Source organism: Schistocerca americana, chromosome 7 (genome assembly GCF_021461395.2).
Source record: "Schistocerca americana isolate TAMUIC-IGC-003095 chromosome 7, iqSchAmer2.1, whole genome shotgun sequence".
NCBI classification, from domain to species: Eukaryota; Metazoa; Arthropoda; class Insecta; order Orthoptera; family Acrididae; genus Schistocerca; species Schistocerca americana.
The window spans coordinates 42685126-42711764 of NC_060125.1; the positions used below are offsets into that span (position 1 = coordinate 42685126).

General features: G+C 39.2%; 1 protein-coding gene across 1 annotated transcript in view; it reads right to left on the reverse strand.

Annotated features, from left to right (window-relative positions):
* The window catches only part of LOC124622681 (fibrillin-2-like), a 631069-nt gene that overhangs the window by 51322 nt on the left and 553108 nt on the right, over positions 1 to 26639 (reverse strand). Inside the window, 3 exon segments of the mRNA XM_047148470.1 lie at positions 4169 to 4344; positions 14543 to 14782; positions 25714 to 25839. Coding sequence (XP_047004426.1) covers positions 4169 to 4344; positions 14543 to 14782; positions 25714 to 25839 — 542 coding nt within the window.

Here is a 26639-nt window from a genome sequence, read left to right on the forward strand (position 1 = left end):
AAACTGATAGACTTCATTGAAAGGGGGAAAAAAAAGATTTACTAAGTTTAGCTCAACATGGGTTGAGAAGCAACAAATCTATTGAAACTGCAGTATATGATTGCATAAATATGCTATTAGATCTTTTGGATAAAAAACATCCCATAACAGGCATGTTTCTGGATCTGTCAAAGGCTTTTGACACTGTTAACCACAAAATATTGCTGGAAAAAATTGAACACTATGGTATCAGAGGAATTGCAAACAATTGGATTGCTTCATTCCTAACCAGTCAGATGCAGAAAGTAAGCATGAAATACACTAACAGACAAACCAACTCAATAACCGAAATCCTATCGAGTAATAAAACTGTAAAGCAAGGTGTACCACAGGGCTCAGTATTGAGACCTTTACTTTTCCTCCTGTATATTAATGACTTGAGCCTGAATTTAGATGCACACAAAACAATAATATTTGCTGATGACACAACTCTACTCCTCAAAGGGGAGAATACAGAGTCTGTGCAAAACACAACTGTACTGTGCTGTACCGTACTCCTCAAAGGGGAGAATACAGAGGCTGTGCAAAAAGCTGTGAACTTGGTAACTGAACAACTCCGCAACTGGGCTAAAATCAACAGATTAACTATGAACGCCAAAAAGACAGCTTCCATGAACTTTCAACGACACAAAATGCAAATTCCTCTCAACCACTTGTCACTGTAAATAACCAGCCAATAGATACTGACACAGCTTTCAAATTCCTGGGCCTGTGGGTTGAAGATAACCTGAAATGGAATACACATACAGGAAAGGTAAATGCCAGAATTAGTACTGGCTGTTATGCATTGAGTGTACTGAAATGATGTGCTAGCCTGAAAACGATTAACCAGCGCATACTACGCTTACATACAAGCCCACCTAAAATATGGTGTGATGTTCTGGGGAAATTCTCCAACTGCCCTGAGCACATTCAAAATCCAGAAGAGAGTAATGAGGATTATTACTGGGAGCAAACCCAGAAACTTCTGCAAACCCATCTTCAGAAAGTTGGAAATTCTTACACTGCCTTGCCTATATATTCTCGAGACTCAAAAAAATTTTCAGAAACCACGTAGTGCCAACTGTTTCCAGAGTCGTAAAAAATAATGAAATACATAAACACAACACCAGGAAAAACTCAAATCTGCATGTTTTACGTACAAACATTCAACTGTGTAAAAAGGGAGCTTTCCACAAGGGCCTCCAACTGTTCAACAATCTTCCCACTAAAATTAAGTCCATCGAGGACAACATTAAATTTAGCAAAGCCGTGAAGTCGTATTTGTTGTCTTACTGTTTTTACTCTATAAATGATTACTTAGAACAGTAATCTTGCTATTTATGTTAAATTGAAAATATTGAGCAATTGGAGTGAAGTAAACTTAACGAATCTTTGCAAAATAATACATTAGGATACTATATGCTAATATATGTTAACAATGTTAACTGATATTTTCTGACATCTGCAACACACTGCGTACCATACACTTGAAGCTAGGACCGCAGCAGGTATAAAGAGAAAGAACAGTCCCCTTAATGTTTTAGTATCTCAGGGAACACTCACTGATGCCAAATAACTATGATGCCAAATTATTGTGCCAAGAAAACATAACCATTCAGCAGCAGAGCCGTGGGAACATTATACAAAATGTATACCAGTTGATGTTCAAGTACATTGTCCACATTTGATGGTCTCATGACGACAACTAGGGTGTCAATTTGGAGAAATGGTTGCAAACGGAGTGTAAACACTTGGCATCTATCATCTTCCGCAGTACATTTCACTTATAGGCTATTTGGATTCTTCTTCCCAGTACGCAGAACTTTGTCATTGGGAACTATTTTTATTCTGTGTCTGATTTACACCATCCATCTTGACTTAACATACTCTAATTTCTCCCATTATTCGCTACTTTCCCACTTCTCTTCCTCTATTCTTTTCCCATTTATTTATTTTCCCTGTTTATCTTTCTCTATCTCTATTTCTTCCTACCCCTTCGCCTGTCATTGCGCCTTCTCTGCCATTTGATTACTGTATTTGTTCCTGCCATTTTGAGCCTCATCTGTGCTTTATTTTCACTCCGTTGTTCCCTAACTGTTGACACATCAACTGCCTTGGCTTCCGGAACTTTGTCCACAAAATTTTTCTACACTTACCTTTCAATTATTGTGCACGGTCTCCTTCGAAATACTCTCCTCCCCAATTGAGACACTACTCCCAATGCCTTTTCCACTTCCAGAAGCATCCTTGGTACACTTGCTGGATCGTGTGAAGCACCGTTTATGAATTTTCTTTTTATCTCATCTAATGTGGGAAATCTTCCTTTAAATAGGGTTTTCAACATTGAAAATAAAAAAAGTCCACAGGGACCACATCTGGAGAGTACAGAGTATGAGGCAGCAGAGTGATTTCGTTTCTTGTCCAATAGTCATGCGCCATCAGGGATGAATGTGCAGGTGCGTTATCATCACGCAAGAGCCATGAATTGTCTTGCCACATTTCGGGACGTTTCCTTCTCACATTTTCTCGCAGACATAGCAGCACATCCCGACAGTACCATTGATTAAAGGTTGGCCCTGTGGCATGAATACATGATAAACTAATCCTTCAAAGTCAAAGAAAACTATCAGGTTGGCTTGGACGTTTGCCCTGACCTGACCAGCTTTTTTCAGTCTTGGAGAATCTTGGCTGACCCACTATGAAGACTGAACCTTGGTCTCAACATCATAACTGTAAACCCATGTCTCATCACCAGTTGTGATTCTCTTCAGGAACACCTCGTTCTCATTTGCGTGATCCAAAAGCTCTTCACAGATTGTGAGGTGAAGGTCTTGACTCGAGCCGCGAGACGAACTTGGCAGCAACATGATGCATTTCAAGATGCTGTGTCTGGATTTCATAATACGATCCAACTGAAATGTTACATTTTCTGCAATCTCTTGGGCAGTTTGTCTTCAATTGGCATGCACAATTTCATTAACATTACTGACATGAGCGTTATCTATGGATGTCAAAGGGTGTCCTACACGACGGTCATCTTCAACTTCCATCCAGCCATTTTTAAACTGGGTGAACCATTCATAACACCAAGTATGGCTTAAGCACTCATCACCATAGGCTTCCTGCTTTATTTAGTGTGCCTCTATATAGCTTTCCTTGAATATCACGCAAAATTTAATGCAGATGCATTGCTCCTCTAACTCTGCCATCTCGAAATTCGCAGACTGTGTGACACAATGTTCTACTCAATACAGCACTGAGCAATAACTAGCAGACATACGAACTTTGTTGTCCCATTGTTGCTTGGATTTCTGAACTACGTCATCAGTGGGATGTAAAACAATAATTTTCCTTCTTTTAATCTGTGGCAAAGATAAGCACTCAAATTCATGACTAGGCGAACAGACAAAGCATAGCCTGTTCTTTGTTTGCTCTTGTACTTATCCTCCTAATCCGGGGGCTAAGTGACCTACCTCTCCTTTCTAATCTTCCCCAACCTATCTTTCTTTGCTCCCTGAGGAACAAACTAGTAGTTCTGAAAGCTAATCAAGTTCTTTATTTTTCAATGTGTTTACTGCTAATATGATAGTTTCACCTACTGAAGTCATACTCTCTGTTATTTTACAGTTTTCTCAACTGAGTTTTTCTTTCATACAATTATTAACAACCTATTCGATATCTCAAAAGGTGTTAGGATTTTAAAAATATATCTTGTATATGCGAATCTTAAGCTAATGTTTGAATTGTATGCAATTCCCACGAGGTATAATGGTCTCACTGCAATTAGTGAAAAAGGTATTCTGATAAGTGTTGACTGCTGTGACAATATCTAAAGGAAATGTTCCCATATTCATTGAAATGCTGAGGACTGGTTTCAAATGGTTTACTTGTACGATGTTAGCACTAACATTCTGTACATTAATAGAAACAAAGAGTAAGCTATAAATTTATGCATACTGTTTATTTAACAACAACAACAGCAACAACAACAATAATAATAATAATAATAATAATAATAACAATAACAATAATAGTAATAATAATAACAGATTTATCTAAAATTTCTGTATTTGTATTTGCATTCTGTAATAAAAACATTATAAAAATAAATTATCAGTATATAAATGAATTTCATGCAAACTGTTACCTGGCATCCATGCTGACACTTCATGTCATCAGTGCATTCATCAGAGTCTGTGCAGAAGGTTCCAGTAGAATCAAGTTTGAAGCCTCTCGGACAAATGCACTTGAAGCTGCCAAGTGTGTTGATACATGTTCCGGGTGGGGGACAGTTGCCTGTGTGATCCTCACACTCATTGATATCTGCATGTGCAAACAATGCAAAATGTATTAAAGCTGCACCTGGTAACATCTAAATTTAGTTACAGTTATGTGCTCTGGCCTTTAGGAGAAAATGGGCAAAGAAGAACCTGTATGGTAAAATTCAGAAACTACTGTGAAAAGTCAATTCATTTTCCATCATAGCTGATTTTTTATGAATAAACGATTCAACTTAACATATAATACAATTCATATACCAGGTGAATGTAAAAAAATGAAAAGTGGCAATGAGGAAGCCAATGCAATAACAATTATGGTCCTCTGCTATGAGTCAAAATGTTTTTTTCTGGCAGCCATTCTAATTATAGTCCACATCATGTAGGAAGGCACTTCCATGCAGAGCCAAAGTGATAGGAAAGCATGGATGGGATGGGGCAGAGAGTGGGCAAACAACATCTGGGTTGCTGGACTGTGTTGCTGTGGAGGACAGGTTCATTTGCCAACAGTACATCATTTAATACATTCAGCTCTAAGAGAATTTAAAACCAATATTGATCAGTTGCTACATGAGAGACTTGCTGACAACATTGCATTCATTGCTCCACAGCTTCTGTGTCACATCAGAAGGTGAAAGCAGCTGCTGCAGTTTTGTAAAAATATCAAGTACTGTTTTTCTTAAAAAGGTGAGTGTCTAATGACAAGATCATCAAAACTGGTTACAATATTTTCCATTTTAGTGCAGATTGGACTGAATTATATGTAGAAATGTAGTACACAACAAAAATAACATCAAACACAAATGGAATTCATTATATTTCCTTGACAACTACTTCTACACCACAGAATTTTTAAAAAATGTGTAATTTTATAATGCATGTGTGTGGATGTGCGACTGTAGTTCAATGTAAATCACTGTGAATAAAGAAGGATTACTGGTAGCAAAGACTCATGCAAAAGACTATTATGTAAATCGTCAGTATGTTGTCATATTTTTTGCTGTTAACAAGCATCATAGTGCAAACTAGCTCATCCAATATTACAATGATACACTGTATTTATGATCCATGGGACAAGCAAACAACAAACCATTTTATTTGAATAACTCGAAAAAATGCTGTCAGATAATGCTGAAAACTACTGAGATCTCGACAGATAACAAGGTTTTGTAATGTCAGATATTTTCTATCTATATACATTTCAAACATGAAATGCCTTAAAACATCCTTGTCAAAGCCATATTTGTGTTATAGGTCTCATGCAACATGAAACTCATTTTTCCTGATGTTTATACAGTCGACACATTCATTTACTATTCTGTGTACACTTCTCTTGCTGACTCATGTTTCTACATCTACATCTACATCTACATTGATACTCCGCAAGCCACCCAACGGTGTGTGGCGGAGGGCACTTTACGTGCCACTGTCATTATCTCCCTTTCCTGTTCCAGTCGCGTATGGTTCGCGGGAAGAACGACTGTCTGAAAGCCTCCGTGCGCGCTCTAATCTCTCTAATTTTACATTCGTGATCTCCTCGGGAGGTATAAGTAGGGGGAAGCAATATATTCGATACCTCATCCAGAAATGCACCCTCTCGAAACCTGGCGAGCAAGCTACACCGCGATGCAGAGCGCCTCTCTTGCAGAGTCTGCCACTTGAGTTTATTAAACATCTCCGTAACGCTATCACGGTTACCAAATAACCCTGTGACGAAATGCGCCGCTCTTCTTTGGATCTTCTCTATCTCCTCCGTCAGACCGATCTGGTACGGATCCCACACTGATGAGCAATACTCAAGTATAGGTCGAACGAGTGTTTTGTAAGCCACCTCCTTTGTTGATGGACTACATTTTCTAAGCACTCTCCCAATGAACCTCAACCTGGTACCCGCCTTACCAACAATTAATTTTATATGATCATTCCACTTCAAATCGTTCCGCACGCATACTCCCAGATATTTTACAGAAGTAACTGCTACCAGTGTTTGTTCCGCTATCATATAATCATAAATAAAGGATCCTTCTTTCTATGTATTCGCAATACATTACATTTGTCTATGTTAAGGGTCAGTTGCCACTCCCTGCACCAAGTGCCTATCTGCTGCAGATCTTCCTGCATTTCGCTACAATTTTCTAATGCTGCAACTTCTCTGTATACTATAGCATCATCCGCGAAAAGCCGCATGGAACTTCCGACACTATCTACTAGGTTTGTACTTGTGTCTTCAGAATGTCAACAATAGGAATCCCGTTTTCAGTTGCACATTTGAAAATGTTAAAAATGTGGTAAAAAAACCTCATTGCTTTCTTGCGAAGCACTTCACATTTATCGGCGTCACATGACGTACTCATTTGGAAACCATGCTAACACATTTAGAGATAAACATTCAAAGCTACACTGCTACAAGAAAATAACATCGACATCTGAATAAATAATTTGATCGCTCTGTGAATGAAACTGCATTGTCACAAAGTACAGCAACAGCATAGCATGCAGGGGAGAGATTCTTGCCACTTAGTTGTAGTTGGGCCACCTTTCTACATGATGCAGACAATAGTGAATCACTAAAAAATTATGGCTGAAGAGGGCAAATGTAGGATAGCTCCATAGAGTGAGCAAAATACTTGAGTGTTTTCTGTATTAATTTTTCACTCTAAGGAGTTTCTTGATGTGGTGGCTAACAGGAGTATCTGCTTCAATAGAAGACAGAAGACAATGAATAACTTTGGACCAATATTCAATTGTTTCTGGTCACTAGCACACTGACATTATTGAAGCCACATCATTCACATGTTAACTTTGCCCAGTGATTATGACCTTATATAAAGATCATCCCTTCCCAGCATTTGTAACTAATGATATAATGTTATTTATGAATATGTAGATGGACTGAAAAAAGTGTTTTCTGCCCACTAAGGTCAATTAGCTCAGATGACTTATGTATGCTATCAGTACCAACCAAAGCTACTTGATTTCAAATGATACAGCTACTTCCACCAGCCAACGAACTGAGAGTCTTCTTAGAATGAATGATTAATAGGTGATAAAAATGTCTGACAATGTAAAATGCTGAAGGGGCTCAAAATTCTCAGAGAAGTAGGTGTATGTTATAAGGAAAGATGGGTAATGTATAATATGTATAATAACCAAGAAGGAACATTAAAATTGTGACCAATAACAAGTGCTTGGATTCTGTAGGGTGTAAGACAGGGATGCAGTCCAATCTTCTATTTGTACATTGGGGAAGCAATCATGGAAATAAAAATAAGATTAAAATTGAGGGTGAAAGAACATCAATGATAAAATTCACTCATGACGATGCTATCCTCAGTGTATGTGAGGAAGAATTACAGGGCATACTGAATGGAAAGAAGTCTTCTGAGCACAGAATATGGAAAGTAATGAGAAGCAGCAGAAATGAGACTAGTGATAAACTTAACAACAATATTGGGGACCAAGAACTTGAGGAATTCTGCTACCTTGGAAGCAAAATAGCACAGGGCAGTTGAAGCAAGGGCTACATTAAAAGCATATTAGCACAGGAAAAGAAGACATTTCTGGCTAAAACGAAATATAGTAGTATCAAACATCAGCCTTAATTTGAGAAAAAAATGAAAATGTACATCCAGAGCATAGCATAATACAGAAGTGAATCATGAACTGTGGACAGATTGCAAAAGAAAAGAATTGAAATGTTCGAGATGTGGTGCTACAGAAGTATGATGAAAATTACATGGACATATGTGATTAGAAATCAGGGCTTCTCTACCAAACAGATGAGGGAAAAAAAAACATGGAAAAAACTGACAAGAAGAAGGGACAGAACGATAAGACACATGTTAATACATCAGGAAATAACTTCCATGGTACTAGAGAGAACTGTAGAGGGTAAAAACTCTAAGGGAAGACAAAGATTAGAATACATCCCACAAATAATAATTGAGGATGGTGGGTATAAGTACTAATCTGAGATGAAGCAGTTGGCACAGGACAGGAAGCCATGGTTAGCCTCATCAAACCAGTCACAGGACTGATGGAAAAACAGAGAGAGAGAGAACTGGCTCTTGTCCACCAAAGCTATAAAGAGACAAATTATTTGAGAAGAATAACACACCAAAGGTTACCATTATGTAATGTTGTTGTCTATGTCTGATGTCTTAAGAATTTATGTAGAAAAGGGAAGCCAAGTGGCAGCATGTTGATAAACATACACACTGAATCTAAAAACTTTGCTCACTTGCAGATCCAGGATTCCCTCATTTGGCAAAAGGGAAAGGAAAGGTTGAAGAAACAAGACAATATATAGTTAGAGCAGGAAAACCATAACTGATTTTCTTGTCAAAAACATACATCGATCATTGTAGTTTAGATATGTGTAATTGCTTCATAATGGGAATGGACATTCACGTGTAGTTTCTCACAAAATTGTAGAGGAATGAAAAACACAGATATGTACGTAATCCATCAATGTAAACTGCTATGGTTATTATTTACAATGACATAGGAAAATTTTGAGTGGAATACAAACAAGCGTGTGAGAATGAGTAACCACTGATCATATGAAGGAAGTGCTGAGTAGTAGAAAGATACGTTAACAATAAGTTGAACATAAAAGCTTAACTGAAATCCCATACTTCAGAGCATACACATACAACAACACCATGACACCTGCCTACATAAAACAAACAGTGAGATTTGACAGGGAATTAGGAGATGACATGCCCCCCACCCCCCTCCGGCAGCTAGAATGTCCATGCGCAAATTAAGAAATCTATCTTCTTCCATGTGATTGGCATAAAATGTGTTACGAAAGTGATCTGATGACCAGGTCAAAGGCACAGGAAGTTAATGCGTGTGTATGTATAAGGTCCTAGCTCAAGGACAATTTTATAGAACGTGAATAGGCTGAGACTATATATGAGGAATAGTAAATTCCACGGATGGTCAAAACGCATGCACACAGGACAGACAAAATACCGTCAGCTAGAAGCAGGTTAAAAATGTGGGGGATGAATAACCCATTTTTCAATTACTTGGGGTCGGCGATAGTATTTGATGACTACACTTGGATAAGCGTGAAAAGTTACTATATTAAATTCTAAATGCTATTGACCAGAAAAGGGTCAAAGTAGTACTACAGGCTTAATGCAATTGAATGAAAGGACGTACAACATTGCCTTCATCGCCCTTAATATCTAATAACCGACAGAGGTCATTTTGAATAGTGCTATCGGATATGTACCAAAACAGTGTGAAAAGAACCTAAATCTAAACTAGTTTCTTAAAATCAGGTACTTGAGGTACTGAACCACGTAGCTTAATCAAGTGAGGTCTGTGAACACATATAGCATGGAACAGACAAACTACCTTTATGTTCTAATAGCTTTTGATGTAAAAGGTCAAATAATGTAACGGGCTTGTAAGAAGCTCCAATATTTGTAATATGGTCCAAATAGCCATTTCCACTTAGTTATAATTATCCGAGTTGAATATGGTGATGCAAGGATGTTTTTAGTCATACTCATTCCAAGTCCAAGCTCTGGCCTAAAATTAGGAAATAAATCCTTAACCTTTTTTAAAAACATTGAAGTGATGTCGTACGTCTCTTCACGCATATACACATAACTTTGCATACCATTTTGGTAACACCTGATGACACTAATCATCTTGACCTCTGTCGGTCAATAGATAATAAGGGTGATGAAAGCATCATTGTACATCCTTTCACAGATGTATGTTAAGCCCGTTCTTTTCTGACATTCTCACAGCCTAGCTGCTGGCGCCACCTCAGATTACCTGGGAGCCCGCGGCCCACCGAACGTTGATGCTTCTGACTTTGAGCTAAGTACAGCTATTGACATGGTACACACGTATCGTTTATTTTACATTTTATGCGAATCTTTTGCTCTTTTGGGCGTCCTGTATTAATGTTGGACCATACCTCTTTAGGCAGTTTGTAGTTTTAATGTGTTCCGAGGAAGGCATGGTTATCTGCGCCGAAACCTATGTCAACATCTGGTTTCTATTTGCAATCGAGTCGGATTCTTTATAATCATTAAACTGAGGAGCTACTTGATTGAGAAGTAGCTGCTCCGTCTCGGAAACTGACCTACGACTGGGAGAGTGGTGTGCTGACCACATGCCCCTCCACATCAGCATCCAGTGACACCTATGGGCTGAGGATGACACGGCAGCCAGTCAGACAGAACCTTTGGGCCTTCATGGCCTGTGCGGGAGGAGTTTAGTTTTTTCTTTCTTTCTTTCTTTTTTTTAACTGGTAATTACAACACTTTAGCTTGACCACAAAATTTATCAGATAGCTATTTTTGTTCTGTCCAAGAAAGTCTCAGTATGCAGAATTAATAATTTCTCATCAAATGTAAACTGATAATTGTACTTGTACTGTAAGAACATGTACATATTTTGTTTTGTTTTTGTTTATATTCGTACTGTACATTATGGTGTAAATTTTTTGACCTTTTTAATTTAACTTGAACAATTTGTACTGCATGATACTGCTGCAGCAATGATACGAAAGGGACAGTTTATGCTTTTCTGTGGAGCACTTTAAAGAAGAAAACAGGGTTGAAAAATATAATCCTTAATTTTCCACTCAAGAGAAAAGAACAGTATGTGAATCACATTTGAGATACAAAAAACGAGTCAGAAAATACTGGTTTCTGAAAACCAATCATAAACAATGGTTCTGGTTGCTACCAGTCTTACTGTGACACGCGAGGAAGCTGTGATTTGACAAAACATGCAATTAAATATGCCAATGCAGATGCCCTTGGTGGAATACAATATTTGAGTTGCTAAAATGCACATAAATAATAGTGAGAAATTAGCTATATTTACAGTTCTGAAAAGGATTTCCTCAGACACTAGCAATATTCTCAGTCTCATTTACATGCCTAAAAAAGATTCAGCACAGTCTTGAAAATGAATTTTCACTCTACAGTAGAGTGTGCACTGATTTGTAACTTCTCAGAAGATTAAAACTCTTTATGACACTGGACTTGAACCTGGGAGCTTTGCTTGTCATGGGTAAGTGCTTCACCGACTGAGGTACCTGAGCACAGCTCACAACCCACTCTCACAGCTCTACTTCTGCCAGTAACTTCTCAGAAGATCTCCAGTATACCTTGCCAGACTAGCACTCCTGGAGGAAGGAGTTTGAAAGGTAGCTGAGGAAGCAGTGGTTGAAGTAGAGTTGTGAAGGCGGGTCACAAGTCATCTTAGGTGGCTCAGTCAGCAGAGCACTTACCCAGAAAAAGCAAATGTTTCAGGTTTGAGTCATTGTCCAATACATAGTTTTAATCTGCTAATAAGTTTCATTCTCATGGTGGAACCTTATGGACTGCCCTTCAGTTTTCTTCATACTTATAGGATTTGAAGATCAGTTCAAAGAGATCAGTTTCCTGGAGCAGAGTGACACCAAAAAAACTTGGCTTTGAAGATGAGAAGATCTTTTTAGCAGTGTTAAGTATAAAATGCTTTGAACTTATTAACATAGTCATCAGTAGTAGTCTTGTAATCTTGTAGTAGTCTTGTAATGGTGAAGTTTCCAGTTCAAATCTTGATAGTAGCAACTTCTTTTTTTACTTTTATTTTAATTCTATCTGTGTTATCACATGTAAATGCTAACTAACAAATATTGAAGCACAGAATTAAAAAAATAACATCTTTTTATTTTTAATTACGGCTCTTTTGAAAATACATGTGATTAGTAGTTAAAAGTAAAAAGATTTCAAAGATGAGTGTCACCAAGGCCACTGCAGCATGTATTTGGAAGTCTGTGTCAATATTTGTACTTTCTAGCAGAAGAAGTGCCAGAGAGCTTGAAAACTAGTGAACACTATTATCTGTTACATGTATCAATGTGCCACTCATCAGTCTGTTATAGGTGAGTGGTTGCCTTTCTGTTGTTTTGCATAAGATGTTAAAAAATTATGATTCAATGTTTGTTAATCAACATTTCCATTTGTTTAATAAATCTGGAATTTAAACAAAACAGTGAAAAAAAAAAGTTTCTGCAAGCAAGATTATGGCCAGTGACTGGTGCTTTAGGTAACTGCTATGAGCATAAACTCCTACAAGAATGAAGAAAATACAAGAGGGCCAGATTGTAAGGTGCCCGTGTCAGTCTTGTTGATGTGCATACCCATGACTCAGTGCTGCAACTATTTGGTGAGTCATTACTGTTACTCCTCAAATTATAAAACTTGAGGTTAAGATGTAATTAATAAACAGATCTACATCCACATCATACCACGGAAGCTACCTAACAATGTGTGACAGAGGGTACTTCTTGTAATACTAAATGAACCCCCTTCCCTGTTCCACTCACGAATGCCGCATGGGAAGAACGACTGTCGGTAAGCCCCTATATAAGCTCTAATTTCTCCAATTTTCTCGTCATAGTCACTTTGCAAGATGTACATGAGCGGAAGTAGTATGTTGTCCGACTCTTCCTGGAAAGCACTCTCTCAAAGTATCAATGGTAAACAACTCCAAGATGCACGATGCTCTTCTTGTAACACCTGCCACTGGAGTTTGTTGAGCATCTCTGTAACACTCTCATGCTGACTAAATGGTCCTGTGACAAAATGTGACTCTTTATTTGATCTTCTCTATCGCTTCTATCAGTCCTAACTGGTAAGGATCCCATATTATTAACAGTACTCAAGAATCAGTCAAACATTGGAAGCCACTTCTTTTGTGGGTGAGTTATATTTCTTTAAGATTCTTTGTATGAATCTAAATCTGGCATCTGTTTTTCCTATTATTTGTTTTATGTGGTCATTCCACTTAAGGTCACTCTGGATAGTTATTCCTAGATATTTTATGGTAGACACTGTTTCTGGCAATTTTTCATCAATAGCATAGTTGTACGGTACTGGATTTTCTTTCCTTTGCACGCGCAATATATTACATTTACTTATGGTCAGAGTCAGCTGCCAGAGCCTGCACATGTGCCTATCCTTGACAAGTCATTCTGCAACTCGATACTGTCTTTTGGCATTGCTACTTTCTTACAGACAACTGAATCATCTGCAAACAGTCTGAAAAGAGCTTCTGACGCTTTTTACTAGACCGTTTAAATTCACTGTAAACAGTAATGGTCCTAACACACTCCTTGGGGTACTCTGGAAATTACCTTTACACCTGTTGATTTTGTTCCATTGAGAGCAATGCGTTGAGTTCTGTCTGCAAGAAAGTCCTGAATTCAGTCACAAATTTGGTCTGATACTCGATAACATTGTATTTTTTTCACTAAATGGCAGTGCAGGACGGTGTCAGATGCCTTCCTGAAGTCAGCAAACACAGCATCAACCTGGACGCTGTTGTCTACAGCACTATGGATCTCATGGAGGAGCAGAGCGAACCGAGTTTTGCAAGATCTCTGTTTGCGGAGGCCACGTTGATTTTTATACAGGATATTTTCATTCTCCAAGACGTCATAAATCTTTAGCATAAAATATTTCCATAGTTTTACAATAGACTGATGCCAATGATATGGGCCTATAGTTATGTGCATTGTCCTACAACCCTTCTTGAAAACAGGAATGATCTGCACTTTTTTCCAGTCACTAGGTACCCGCTGTTGCTCCAATGATCTACAATAAACTGTTGCTAGAAGAGGAGCAAGTTCTTTAACATAATCTTCGTAGATTCTTATAGGTATCTGGTCCTGATGCTTTTCCACTACTAAGTGATGGTAGATGCTTTTCTATTCTACAATCAGTTATTCAATATTTACCATTTCGGCATTCATATGATGATTGAAAGAAGGACCTTATTACAATCTTATGCAGTGAAACAATTTTGAAAAAGCGAATTTAGTACTTTGGTCTTCTCTCTGTTATCTTCCATTTCAATGCCAGTATGGTCACTGAGTGAATAAACAGAGGATTTTGAACCAGTTACTGATTTTATGTAAGACCAAAACCTCTTAGTGTTTTCACTCAGATTGGTTGACAAAACTTTACTTTCTACACTTATTTTCGCTTCATTCAGCTTTCATTTGTGAGCTAGGCTTGGTCTTCTCTTGAAACTGCGATAAAGCTACTGGGGACTGGCAGCACTGCCACATCAAATAAATATAGACCTTTTTGATGAGTTATTTCAGAATGAAGCGTTATGACACACTGAATTAGATAGAAGGATGAACTAAAATTGTATGCATATAAATAACAAAAGCTTTTTAATAAGCCGCAGCTGGAACTTGCATTACCTACCAGTGCACTGATCACCAACTTGGTTGTAACCCTTGGGGCAAGCGCATTTATAGCTGCCTGGAATATTCACACACTCATGACTGCAGGTATGTTTGCCTGTTGCGCACTCATCAACATCACGACAGCTGACACGATCAGGGTTCAGGACATATCCTGCTGGGCATGAGCACACAAAGCTGCCATCTGTGTTCTGACAAGTGAATTTGCATGGAGATGGTGTCTGCTCACATTCATTGACGTCTGAAAGAGAAACAGAAACCAACGTTTAGGATTAAATTGTTTTTATGAACAAAAAATATAACATTTTATTACACAAATGGAACGATTATCTTGAAAATCATCAAAAAAACTATATGTGACTCTACATGATGCACAATGCCTCTCTTGTAGTGTCTGCCACTCACGTTCTAAAGCACTACACCAGAAATAGTGCCTTATTGGATTTGCCTTCCTTAATAATTGCTATAGTCCATAATAACTATAAAAATTTGAGTATAACATTTTTCCATAAGCTACCCTACTCAGCTCGTACAGTACTGCTAAATAAATGTAAGAACATTTGGCTAAAATACAGCAATTTCTATTCAATTGAAGAATTCCTAGAAATTACTCATTATAATGTATGTTTTTCCTGAGTGATAAAGATAATATTTCACTTCTTAAATGAACTGGTTATTTTCTGTACATGTAATTGATTATTGTATTAAATTTTTATGAAATATGAAGAACAGTGAAAGGCAAATAAAAATATTATATTCTGTTACATTCTATATTATTCATGCTCTAGAGCTTATTAAATGATGTCATAGCAAAACTTGCTGCTCTTTGTTTTGTCTTCTATACCTCTTCTATTAATACAACCTAGTAAGGTAATGATGAACAATACTCAAGAATCAATCCTAACAGTGTTTTCTAAGCCACTTCATTCATTGATGAATTATATTTCCTTAAGAGGCTTCCAATTAATCTTGTCCTGGCATCTGCTTTTTCTACAATTAGTTTTATGTGATCATTCCATTTTGCGTCGCTTGGATGATTACTCCTTGGTTTCTTACAGCTGTTACTATTTCTAATGGTTTATTGCCAAAAGATTAATATAACAGAAGTGGACCTCTTTGCCCACTTATGCACAACATGTTATATTTATTCATGTTCAGAGGCAACTACCATCACCATCTTTGATCTTCCTGCATTTTGCTACAATTTTTTGGCATAGCATCTATCTTACAGACAACAGCATTGTCTATGAACACCTTTATGGAGCTTCCAGTGTTATCCACTAGATCATTTACATATATTGCAAACAGTAACACATGGTCTCGCGGCAGCATTCTCGCTTCCCGAGCACGGGGTCCCGGGTTCGATTCCCAGCGGGGTCAGGGATTTTTCCTGCCTCGAGATGACTGGGTGTTGTTGTGTCGTCTTCATCATCATCATTCATCACCATTATGGTTGGAGGAAGGCAATAGCACACCACCTCCACTAGGACCTTGCCTAGTATGGCGGTGCGGGTCTCCCGCATCGTTCCCCTATGCTCCGTCACGGAGTATGGGACTTCATCATCATCAACAGCCAAGTAACAGTCCCTTGGAATACTTCCAAAATTAACTTTACATCTGTCAATTTTGTCCTGTTAAAATATGTAGAATTCTATCTGCAAGGGAAATCCAGAATCTAGTCACAAATCTTATATAATGGTCAGTAAACTCATAGTTTGCTCACTTAACAACATTGAAGAACTGTATCGAATGCCTTCTGGAATTTCTAATAATTTATTAAGCTCTGCCTTAAAATCTGTTAAAAATCCAGTATGCTCTCTAGTAATATCATTGTTAAAGCTGCACCAAACTTTCTTTGAAATGAAATTTAGCTTTTTGTTTGCTAACTGTATATGAGTGATACAACTGCCTGTTAAGCAAGCCCTTCTTGTTATATAATTGCTTAATCTTTAAGAATAGCTACATTTTAGTAAAGTCACATCCTTGGTGGAAAATAAATGAAGCAAAGCATAAAGGTAACAACACACCAAACAGTTGAAGCACTGAGTTATTGATAGACAACTTAATCATATTCTTCACCAGAAGTTCCACCCATAATCCTCCGACCACCCCCAGGAACCAGCTAACCAGCTGCAAATGGGCAACCCCTCATCATCAAGTGTCAATCTGGACTGGAATAACTTAACCATATCCTTCACTTTGGTCTTCCATTACAGCCTTCACTGCCTCTCAACTGGTCCCAACCCATTACCACTAGGATCCCTACTTGTCACTGTTGATGCAAGCTCCCTATACACCCACATCCTCCACACCCATGATCTCATTGCAAGCAATACAACACTATCTTTTACAATGTCCTACCAACTTCATATTCACCATCTCATCTTTATACACCTGACAAAATAGATCATATCAATGATACAATCAATTTCTGAAAATATAATATACAAGGGCTATCCGGAAAGTAATAGATGTTCTGGTCTGTCGCAGCAGTGGATGAGTCAACAGCCACTTTCTTCATGCCATAATGTTCCTACACTCAGTATGCATCCGGCAGAGGTACTGTGTCGTCTGTGTCCCTGCTACTTTGCTTTCTGTGGCATGTTAAAATGTGCTCTGCAACAGAAAATCCCACTACTTTTGAGGTGCATCTGTGATTAGGTTTTTGTTGGCAACAAAACTGTGAACCATTTGAAATTTATCATGAGCTTTGCCAATATATACAGAAAAGGAATAATGAGTGAAAGCCAAGTGAGGCAATGGTGCATTGATTTTAAAAATGGCTGTACCAATTTTCACAATGAGGACTGCAGTGACTGACGAACTGGTAAGAGTATACCTTTAAAACATATACAATAACATTCGGTTTTTCATACTGTTAACTTTTTATTTCAAAGTGTGTGTTACTTTCTGGGTAGTCCTCATAATTAGATCGATAAGAAAAATCTACACTCCACGCATATAGTGGTTAAAGAAATGTGCAAGCTTTCACAGCCAGTGAGTGGCTTCTTTCTTCTGACAAAAGGATTGAAGCGGAAGTAAGAGGAATGGAGGAAAAGGACTGGGGAGGAATCGGAAATGGGGATAGTTCAGAAAAGTCATCCAGAACCCCAGGTCAGGGGAGATTTACCGGACAGGATGAGAAGGAAAGACTGATTGCTGGGGACTGCATAAGATGAGATTTCTAAAACCTGAGAGCTTAAAGGTGGAAGATAGGATTATAAAAAAGGCAGAAATTACTGATAAAACATCATGGAAGAGTTAATAAGAGCAGAAAGCTAAGCACATCATATGTGGTAGAGGTGTGGGGGAGGAATAGACAAGACAGAAAGTAAAAGATATGAAAAATTAAAAACAAGTGAAGAAAGGAATAGCTATTGAGAAGAAATGCTGAGACAGAAGAAATTAAAGAAAATAATCAAAATAAATTACGAACACATGAGTGGAGAGAACCATGGATGTCACAATATGGAGTATGCTTTGCAACTGGATATTGTGTGTTGCTATCTATGCCCACTCATCCCAAATGATAACTTGGTGGTAATTGTACCCATACAGAAGGCTTACATACCAGCTGGTATGTCATGTGACATTTCACAGGTGGCTTCTCCTTTGATTGTATATGTTTTGCCAGTTATGGAGAATGCATAGGTTGTGGTACGAGGATGCAAAGGGGAAGTCAAACCTTAAGCCTTACAGTGGGGATGGTCACAGAGGTAGGAGCCATAGGGTATGGAAGAAGGAGCATAAGATATGACCAGGATGTTATGGAGATTGGGGCAAAGGGAGCAACAAAAAGCTACTCTAGGTGTAGTGGGCAAAATGTCAGACAGAATGGACCTCATTTCATGGCATGATTTTAGGAAGCCATAGCCTTGTCAAAGTAGCTGCTTAATACACTCAAAACCAGAGAAATACTGAATGACAAGAGGTGTCCTCCTAACCTGCTTTTTATGGGGGGATCAGCAGTAGGAGGGCTGGATGTGTTTGACTGAGAAATCTGCTTTTGAAGTATGCTAGTGGGGTAATTACATCTGGTGAAGGTTGAGGGGAGAATGGTGGTCCATTGCTTAAACAGTCTGCATCTGAATGAATACGTTTGCATCGGATGTCAACACTGTATTCGAGGGAATGTTTGACATGGTAAGGATGGAAACTGTCAGATTGTATGTACTGTTGTTTGTTAGTGGCTGCAATGCAAACAGAAGTGTGTAGCCGACCCTCAATGAGAATGAGGTAATCATGGAATGTGCCGAGGGATTCGGAACATCTCCTTATGAAATTTAATTAGGAGAATGTATTAAGAGATTCCAAAAACTGTGACAGGTCAGTCTCACCATGAGTCCATAAGCTAAAGATGTTACCAATGTATCTAAAGCAAACCAGGAGCTGAATTCTTACAGAGCCCAGGAAATGTCCCCTTCAGGCATCACATGACAAGGTTGGCACAGGAAGGAGCCATCTTGGTTCCCACGGACATGCCCTTGATCTGTTTGTATGTCTGCCCCTCAAAGGTAAAGTAATTGTTGGTAAGTATAAAGTTGATTGAGGTGAGCATGAAGACCATCGCCAGGTTTGGAATCAGGTGGGTACTCGCTGAGGTGATGTACAGCAACAGACAGGCTGCATTCAAGGCAGACCTATTTGTTCAGGTGCAGACTCATTACAGCAATACACCATGATCCTCACTTCAGCCTTACCAACCTAGGTCAAAAGCAGATTTCCTAGGCCATCGCTTCCATCCTCGTACTGATGATCCCTCCCATTTTTTGAGTACACCTCTTGTTAGACATCATTACCCCAGTCACAAATGTATTAACCAGCTACTTTGACAAGGCTATGACTTCCATGTGACCACCTATGCCATAAGACTTTATTTGTCCTAATTACCCACCACCTATACTCCTGTATCTGGCCAGACATATACTATCTGAGGGAGAGTCATTGTGAAACGAACTGTGTCATGTACCAACTGTTCTGTAAATACCGTTCGGACTTCCACATGGTGTGTTTAGCACCCTACAACATGATAGTTATGCCTGTTTCATCACAGGTTCCACCTGGATTTTTGCCCCAGATACCAGTTTCTCAGAACTGTGCACGTGGGAACTGGCCTTACATCATTTCCTTGGTTCTCACCATCCACCTGGCCTTAATATACATTATTTTTTCTTTTTAATTTCTTTGGTCTCACAATTTCTTCACAGTAACAACTCCTTTCTTCACCAGCTTTTAGTTTTCTGCGTCTTTTGTTTTCTGACCCGTCTATCTCACCCCCCCCCCCCCCCCCCGAACCTATAGCACATATAATGTGCTTGGTTTTCCTTCTTATTAACTCTTGCACAATGTTTTGTCAGTAACCTCTGTCTTGCTTATTACCCTATCTTCCACCATTAAACTCACAGGCTTTTAAATCTTGACTGGAACAGTTGCCAACAATCAGTCTTTCCTTCTCATACTGTTGGATAGGTCTCCCCGATCCATGTTACTGGATGACTTTTCTGAACTCTCCCCATTCTCTAAACCTCGCCAGTCCTTTTCCTTCAACCCTCTTCCTTCTTCTTCAATACTTCTGATAGAAGAAAGAGCCACTGGTTTCGAAAGCTTACACATTTTTTTAACCTTAAATATATGTTTTTGTTTTCTCCTGCTGCTGTTTGGTGAGCAAGCTTTTTACATATAAAATTATATTATGTTGACAAACAATGTTGCCACTCGCTATATAGAAGAGGCGTTCAGTCGCACAAAGCACAATGAAAAGGAATGCTAAAAATATTTCATCTTTTGGCCAAAGCCCTTCTCCAGAAGTAGAAAATTTCACACACACTGACACCACCACCACCATGTGGGGGCAAGGAAGAATTATGGGATGGGCAGGGGGAGGTATAGCAGGGGCAGGGTAAGGGTGGGGAAGATGCTAGTGTTGCCTATGCAAGCATCCACAGATGTTGTTGGGACAGGATGTGACTGCCAACTGCAGTATTGGGAGGCTATTGTGCTGGGGAGGTGGGGGGTGGTGAGTTTTGGGGGGGGGGGGGGGAGGAAGACAAGGAACCAGAGAAGAGGAAAAGACTATGTAGATACACTGACGGGACAGAAGGCATGTGTATTAGTGGACTGGGGCCATAGAAGGATATAAGCAGGTGGAGGACAGGTGCTAGCAAAGGTTGGGGCCAGGAGAGGGTGGGGGAAACAAGAACAAAGGGTATGTTGTAAGGACCGTTTCCCACTGCAATTCAAAAAAGCTGGTGTTGGTGGCAAGAATTCAAATGGCACAGGCCACAAATCAGTCATTAAATTGAAGCACATCATGTTGGGTGGCATGTTCAGCAATTGCATTGGCAGCTGTCTCTCAGTCACAGTAGGGCGGTGGCCTCCACGCAGACACACAGCTTGTTAGTTGTCATGCCCACAAAGAAAGTGGCAAAATGGTTGCAACTTAGTTTGTGGATGATGGCTGCTTTCACAGGTGGCACTGCCTTTCATGGGGTATGAGGTGCCAGTGACAATACTGGAGTAAATGGTAGTGGGAGGACGTATGCAACAGTTCTCGCATCTGGTTCTACTGCGGGTATATGAGTTGAGGCAACATGTTGGGAGCAAGGATGAACTTTCCATTGTTTGACAGACTACATCCTTATGCATAATTACTTCTTATTTGAGAGGCAGATATACAAACAAATCTGTGGCGAGGCTATAGGCATCCTCCTATGACAACCCGTTTATGAACCATCTAGAGAAAACTTTCTTAGCCATAAAAAAATACCAAATCCCTTGTCTGATTGAGGTTCATCATCGATGATGGGGACCCAGGGCCAAGATTTTCCATCATCACCCTTCTATAGCCTAAACTCCTCCTCTCATCCACTTCACCTTGTTCTCCTCAGCTCTATGTTCCATCTTTTTGGACTTTCGTCATGTACCACTCCAATGGCACCTTAAAACATCTGTCCACATCATCCTCACTAAATATCAACAGCACATGAATTTTGATAGCTGCCATCACTTCCACGCTAAGAAGTCTCTCCCACATAGTCTAGTCACACATGGATAGTACATCTGTAGTGATAAGCAACCCCTTGCCTGTTGTGCTGATGGTCTCACTATGACTTTCACAGACAGGTAAAAACCTACCCTGCCACCCCCCTCCCCCCCCCCCCCCTCTCCCCAAATAAAATCCAATATTAGAAGAGAAGCTGAATTTATGTGGCTGCACATCCGAAATTTTATGGAAAAATCCAATATTATCTCAGAGTAGAACACCTTAAGCACATCCTAAGCCGTGGTTCTAATAAGCGCCTATCATGACTCAGTGCCTCATGTATTTGGTGGGTTACTATCTTTACTCCTTCCATTATTTAGTAACATTTTCTCAGCTGTCTTATGAACTATGGAACTCATATCAGATTTCAAACAGATTTTAATTTAATGTAATTCGAAATCGCTCTACGCCTCCTAGATCCATTGTTTAACTTAATTTTTGCCAGAGCTCTGAACAGTTTGAGTTTCATCATTTTCAATTTTCTAACTTTAGTCACCATCTAATTATGTTACTACAGAGCATTCCTCCTAACTCACACCTACTTATTTCCTGGCTGAGCAAGTTTAGGGTACAGAATTACTACAGATTAATTTTCAATATAACAATGAGATGCTTTTTTAGAATAAACAGGTGGTTGCATTACTCTAGGAAATATAGATAAATTAACTTACCAGAATATGCAGCATACAACAAATAAAGCAGAGCACTTGGACATACATCTGAATGAATGTAAACCACATTTTTCGTAGCACGTGAGGTGGATTGCAAGAAAGATGAAGAGTATTGATAGAGGCAAAATAACTACAAACTCATTAACTTATTCTGTAGAACAACACATAAAGGTTGTGGGGCAGGCACTTATAGCAGAAATGATACAGCATGTCAAAAAGTTGATTGGATTGATGATATGAGTACCAAAATGGTACTTGAAGTTGCAGCAGTAAATATCAAAGCGCTGGCAGGTCGATAGAAACACAAACAGACACATACATACACACAAAATTCTAGCTTTCGCAACCAATGGTTGCTTTGTCAGGAAAGAGGGAAGGAGAGGGAAAGACGAAAGGATGTGGGTTTTAAGGGAGAGACGTAAGGAGTCATTCCAATCCCGGGAGCGGGAAGACTTACCTTAGGGGGAAAAAAGGATAGGTATACACTTGCACACACACACACACACACACACACATATCCATCCACACATACACAGACACAAGCAGACATTTTCCTGCTTGTGTCTGTGTATGTGCGGATGGATATGTGTGTGTGTGCGAGTGTATACCTGTCCTTTTTTCCCCCTAAGGTAAGGCTGTTTAGTGCTGGATTGGGAGCAGGGAAGGGGATAGGCAGGTGAAGGACAGTAACTAATAAAGGCTGAGGCCAGGGGTGTTATAGGAACGTAGGACATATTGCAAGAAGAGTTCCCATGTACACAATTCACAAAAGCTCTTGTTGGCAGGAAGTATCCAAATGGCACAAGCTGTGAAGCAATCACTCAAGTGAAGAATGTTGTGTTGTGCTGTATTCTCAGCAACTGCTGGGTCTAGCTGTTTCTTGGCCACTGTTTGTCTGTGGCCATTCATGTGGACAGATAGCTTGTTGGTAGTCATGACCAGCTTGTTGGCAGTCATGACCACATAGAATGCAGCACAGTGGTTGCAGCTTAGCTTGTAGATCACATGACTACTTTCATAGGTAGCCCCACATTTTATGCGATATGTGATGCTTTTAGCTGGACTTGAGTAGGTGGTGGTGGGAGAATATAGGGGAACATCTTGCATCTATGTTTATTACATGGATAGGAGCCATGAAGCAAGGGGTTGGGAGCTGAAGTAGAGTAGGTATAGACGAGGATACTCTGTACAATCAGTGGGTGGCAGAATATCACTGCTGGAGGTGTGGGAAGGTAGTGATTGGGACATTTCTCTTTTCGGGGCATGACGAGAGGTAGTCTAAACCATGGCAGAGAATGCGATTCAGTTGTTCCAGTCCTGGATGTTTGTGAATCATGAGAGGAATGCTCCTCTGAGGCCAGATGATGGGATACTGGAAGGTGACTGGGGAGATCTGCTTCTGTATGAGGTTGGGAGGGTAATTTCAATCTGAGAAGACCTCAGTGAAACACTTTGTATATTTCGAGAGAAACTGCTCATCACTAAGGATCTGACAGCCCGGGATGGCTAGGCTGTAAGGAAGGAATTTTTTGGTATTGAATGGGTGGCAGCTGTTGAAGTAGAGGTACTGCTGGTGGTTGCTAGGTTTGATATGGACGGAGGAATTGATGTAGCCATCTCTGAGGTGGACGTCAGTATGGAGGAGAGTGGCTTGTGGGTTGAGGAGGGCCCGGAGGAGTAAATGTCAGAGAAGCTGTTGAGGTTCTGGAGGAATGTGGACAAGGTGTCCTCATGCTCAATCTAGATCACAAAGATGCCATCAATGAATCTGAACCAGGTGAAGTGTTTTGGGTTCTGGGTGATTAGGAAGGCTTCCTCTTGATGGCCCATGAATATGTTAGTCCACAGAGGTATCAGTCCTTTCCCACAGCCTTACCTTTTGCTCTACTCCCAAATTCAATCATGCTGAACTTGTTAAATACCTTCTCTTCTTCTCCTGGTCCCTACAGTGGAAACACCACCATCCCTACTGATCACACTCAACCCATAACCAGTGCTTAACCCTGCCTGACTCAGTTCACTCCACCATCCAACTGTGATCCACCCCCACAACCCCCTAATCATCCCCTGATAACTTTCAAGAATTTCTTAACCTGAATGTTGCCTCACCATCATTCCCCAAATCCCTCAACATGAGAGCTAATATTACATCTGTGGAAAGAACTGCAATCCACCACTTAAAAATTAATCCAGACCTTATAATCCTGCCTGCTACCAAAGGCTCCACCACTGAGGTTTCAAACCACAAGGATTACCTGGTGGAAGGACTCTGCCAGCTGTCAGATTTTTCCACTTACAAACTCTGTTACAATGACCCCATTTCAGAAACTCAGTAGGAACTACAGTCTCTCCTCAAATCCTTGGGCCCTTCCCAGAACCTCTCCCTGGAGTCCGTCTCTCTCGTCATCCCTACCACTCCATGCTCTCCTACCTTCTACATGATTCCTTGTCCCTAAATACAACAACCCATGACACCCCATTGTGACCAATTACTGTGCCCCCCACTGAGAGAATCTCTGCTCTTGTAGACCAACACCTTCAGCCTATTACTCACAACCTACCCTCCTATACAAGGTGTTCGAGGAGGAATGCTCAATACTCAGGGACATGACAGAAATGATCATTCAAAACAAAAAAGTCAAGTAAACATGGGCCTTCGAGCAAAGAACCTACTTTTAAATATATAGAAAACGTGACAATGCATTACCTGCTTAGCAATAATAAAAATATAAATATTACTGCATTTACACCTCCATTGGCACTTATAAGGTAACATTCTCAATTGTCGATTAACGATTTTGATGAAACCTGAATTAGACCGGAATTAGACTGGCTCCAGAAACAGTGATCATGTTTGAATGACCGTTGTTTGTGTTAATGTGTGTGTAATTGTTGTCTAATTCATGAGAAGGTCTCCAAGCCAAAAGCTTACTCATTCAGTAATTGTTTTGTTGTGCCTGTCTGTGACTCAACAGCTCCACTATACGGTGAGTAGCAATCTATCCTTTTCATAACGGTCATTAAAATTAATATAACTGTGGTACCTGGCGCAAGACAGTGAGCAGTAGAGCTTTGAGTAATATAATAAACAGTTTCATAATGAAAAAGGTACTGGTTTTCTTTGGGGAAACAAATTATAAAATAAAGTTGGTAGAGCAACACTTCAGGCAACCTAGGAAGAGTTACACATCATCAGGGAAGACAAGGGTGGCAGTGTGTTCTGTCATAAGATATGTGATGAATGACAAAGCCTGTAGATTGTATTTACTCTCATTCCTCTTATTGTTACATTTCATGTGTTATTCACACTTGCTCTCAACACAACAATTTTAATCCAGAATTAACTATGAAAAAGTTAACTGATTTAGAAAAACTTTTAAACATGTTTTGGAGAAAAGATATTAGGCTAAACTGAAAGCAATGTATCCCTCATGAAAACAAATACATTTTGTAAATTACCTCTGCATCTTGTTCCACTGCCATCTGCTTTATATCCCTTATTGCAAATGCAGCGATAAGAACCAAGTGTGTTTATGCAGCGTCCATTACGACACAAGTCCGGAATTGTTTGACACTCGTCAATATCTGTAAAGATAAGGAAGAACTTTTATCTAGATTTTGCTATTTTTGTCAAAGAACAAATTGAAATTATTGATTGACAGCTTTTATTGGCATAGTACACCTGAAGAGCACTGTTTCAAACCACATTAAGTCCAATACACAAAATTTTACAGGAGAAGCAAAATACTGAATAACTCTAACATGGGAATTTTTTACAAGTTGTAAAGTGAGTAGTCCTTGTGTTGGAGGCTTACTTCTAGAAATATGAAGTAGTGAAATAAGTTTCTACTCGCATAATTCAAATTAAAGGAAAATGTACTGGACTTAATATGCTTTGATCCAATAATTTGTAAAATATACAAATAAAGATTAATTTAAATTAAATACATAACTAATTATCATAGACGAACATTATCCTTAAATACAAAATTATTTTTTTCACAATAAATGTTCTATGGTGTTCATAACGTCCTTCTTGCTGCCATTTGACTTGAATAGGATTTATATCAAACTAACACTTTATTATTCAAAACCATGTTACTACACAATAAACACATTCACATTAACAGTTTTGCTATACAATTCACAGTACCTTTCTACTATAATTCTTTAATGATCTACATTAACATCTACATGGATGCTCCGCAAATCACACTGAAGTGTCTGGCAGAGGGTTCATGGAACAACCTTAACAATGATTCTCTATTGTTCCAATCTCAAACAGTGTGTGAAAAAAATGAACACCTACATCTTTCCGTGTGAGCTCTGATTTCACTTATTTTATTATGATGATCGTTTGTGACTACATAGGAAGGCATCAACCA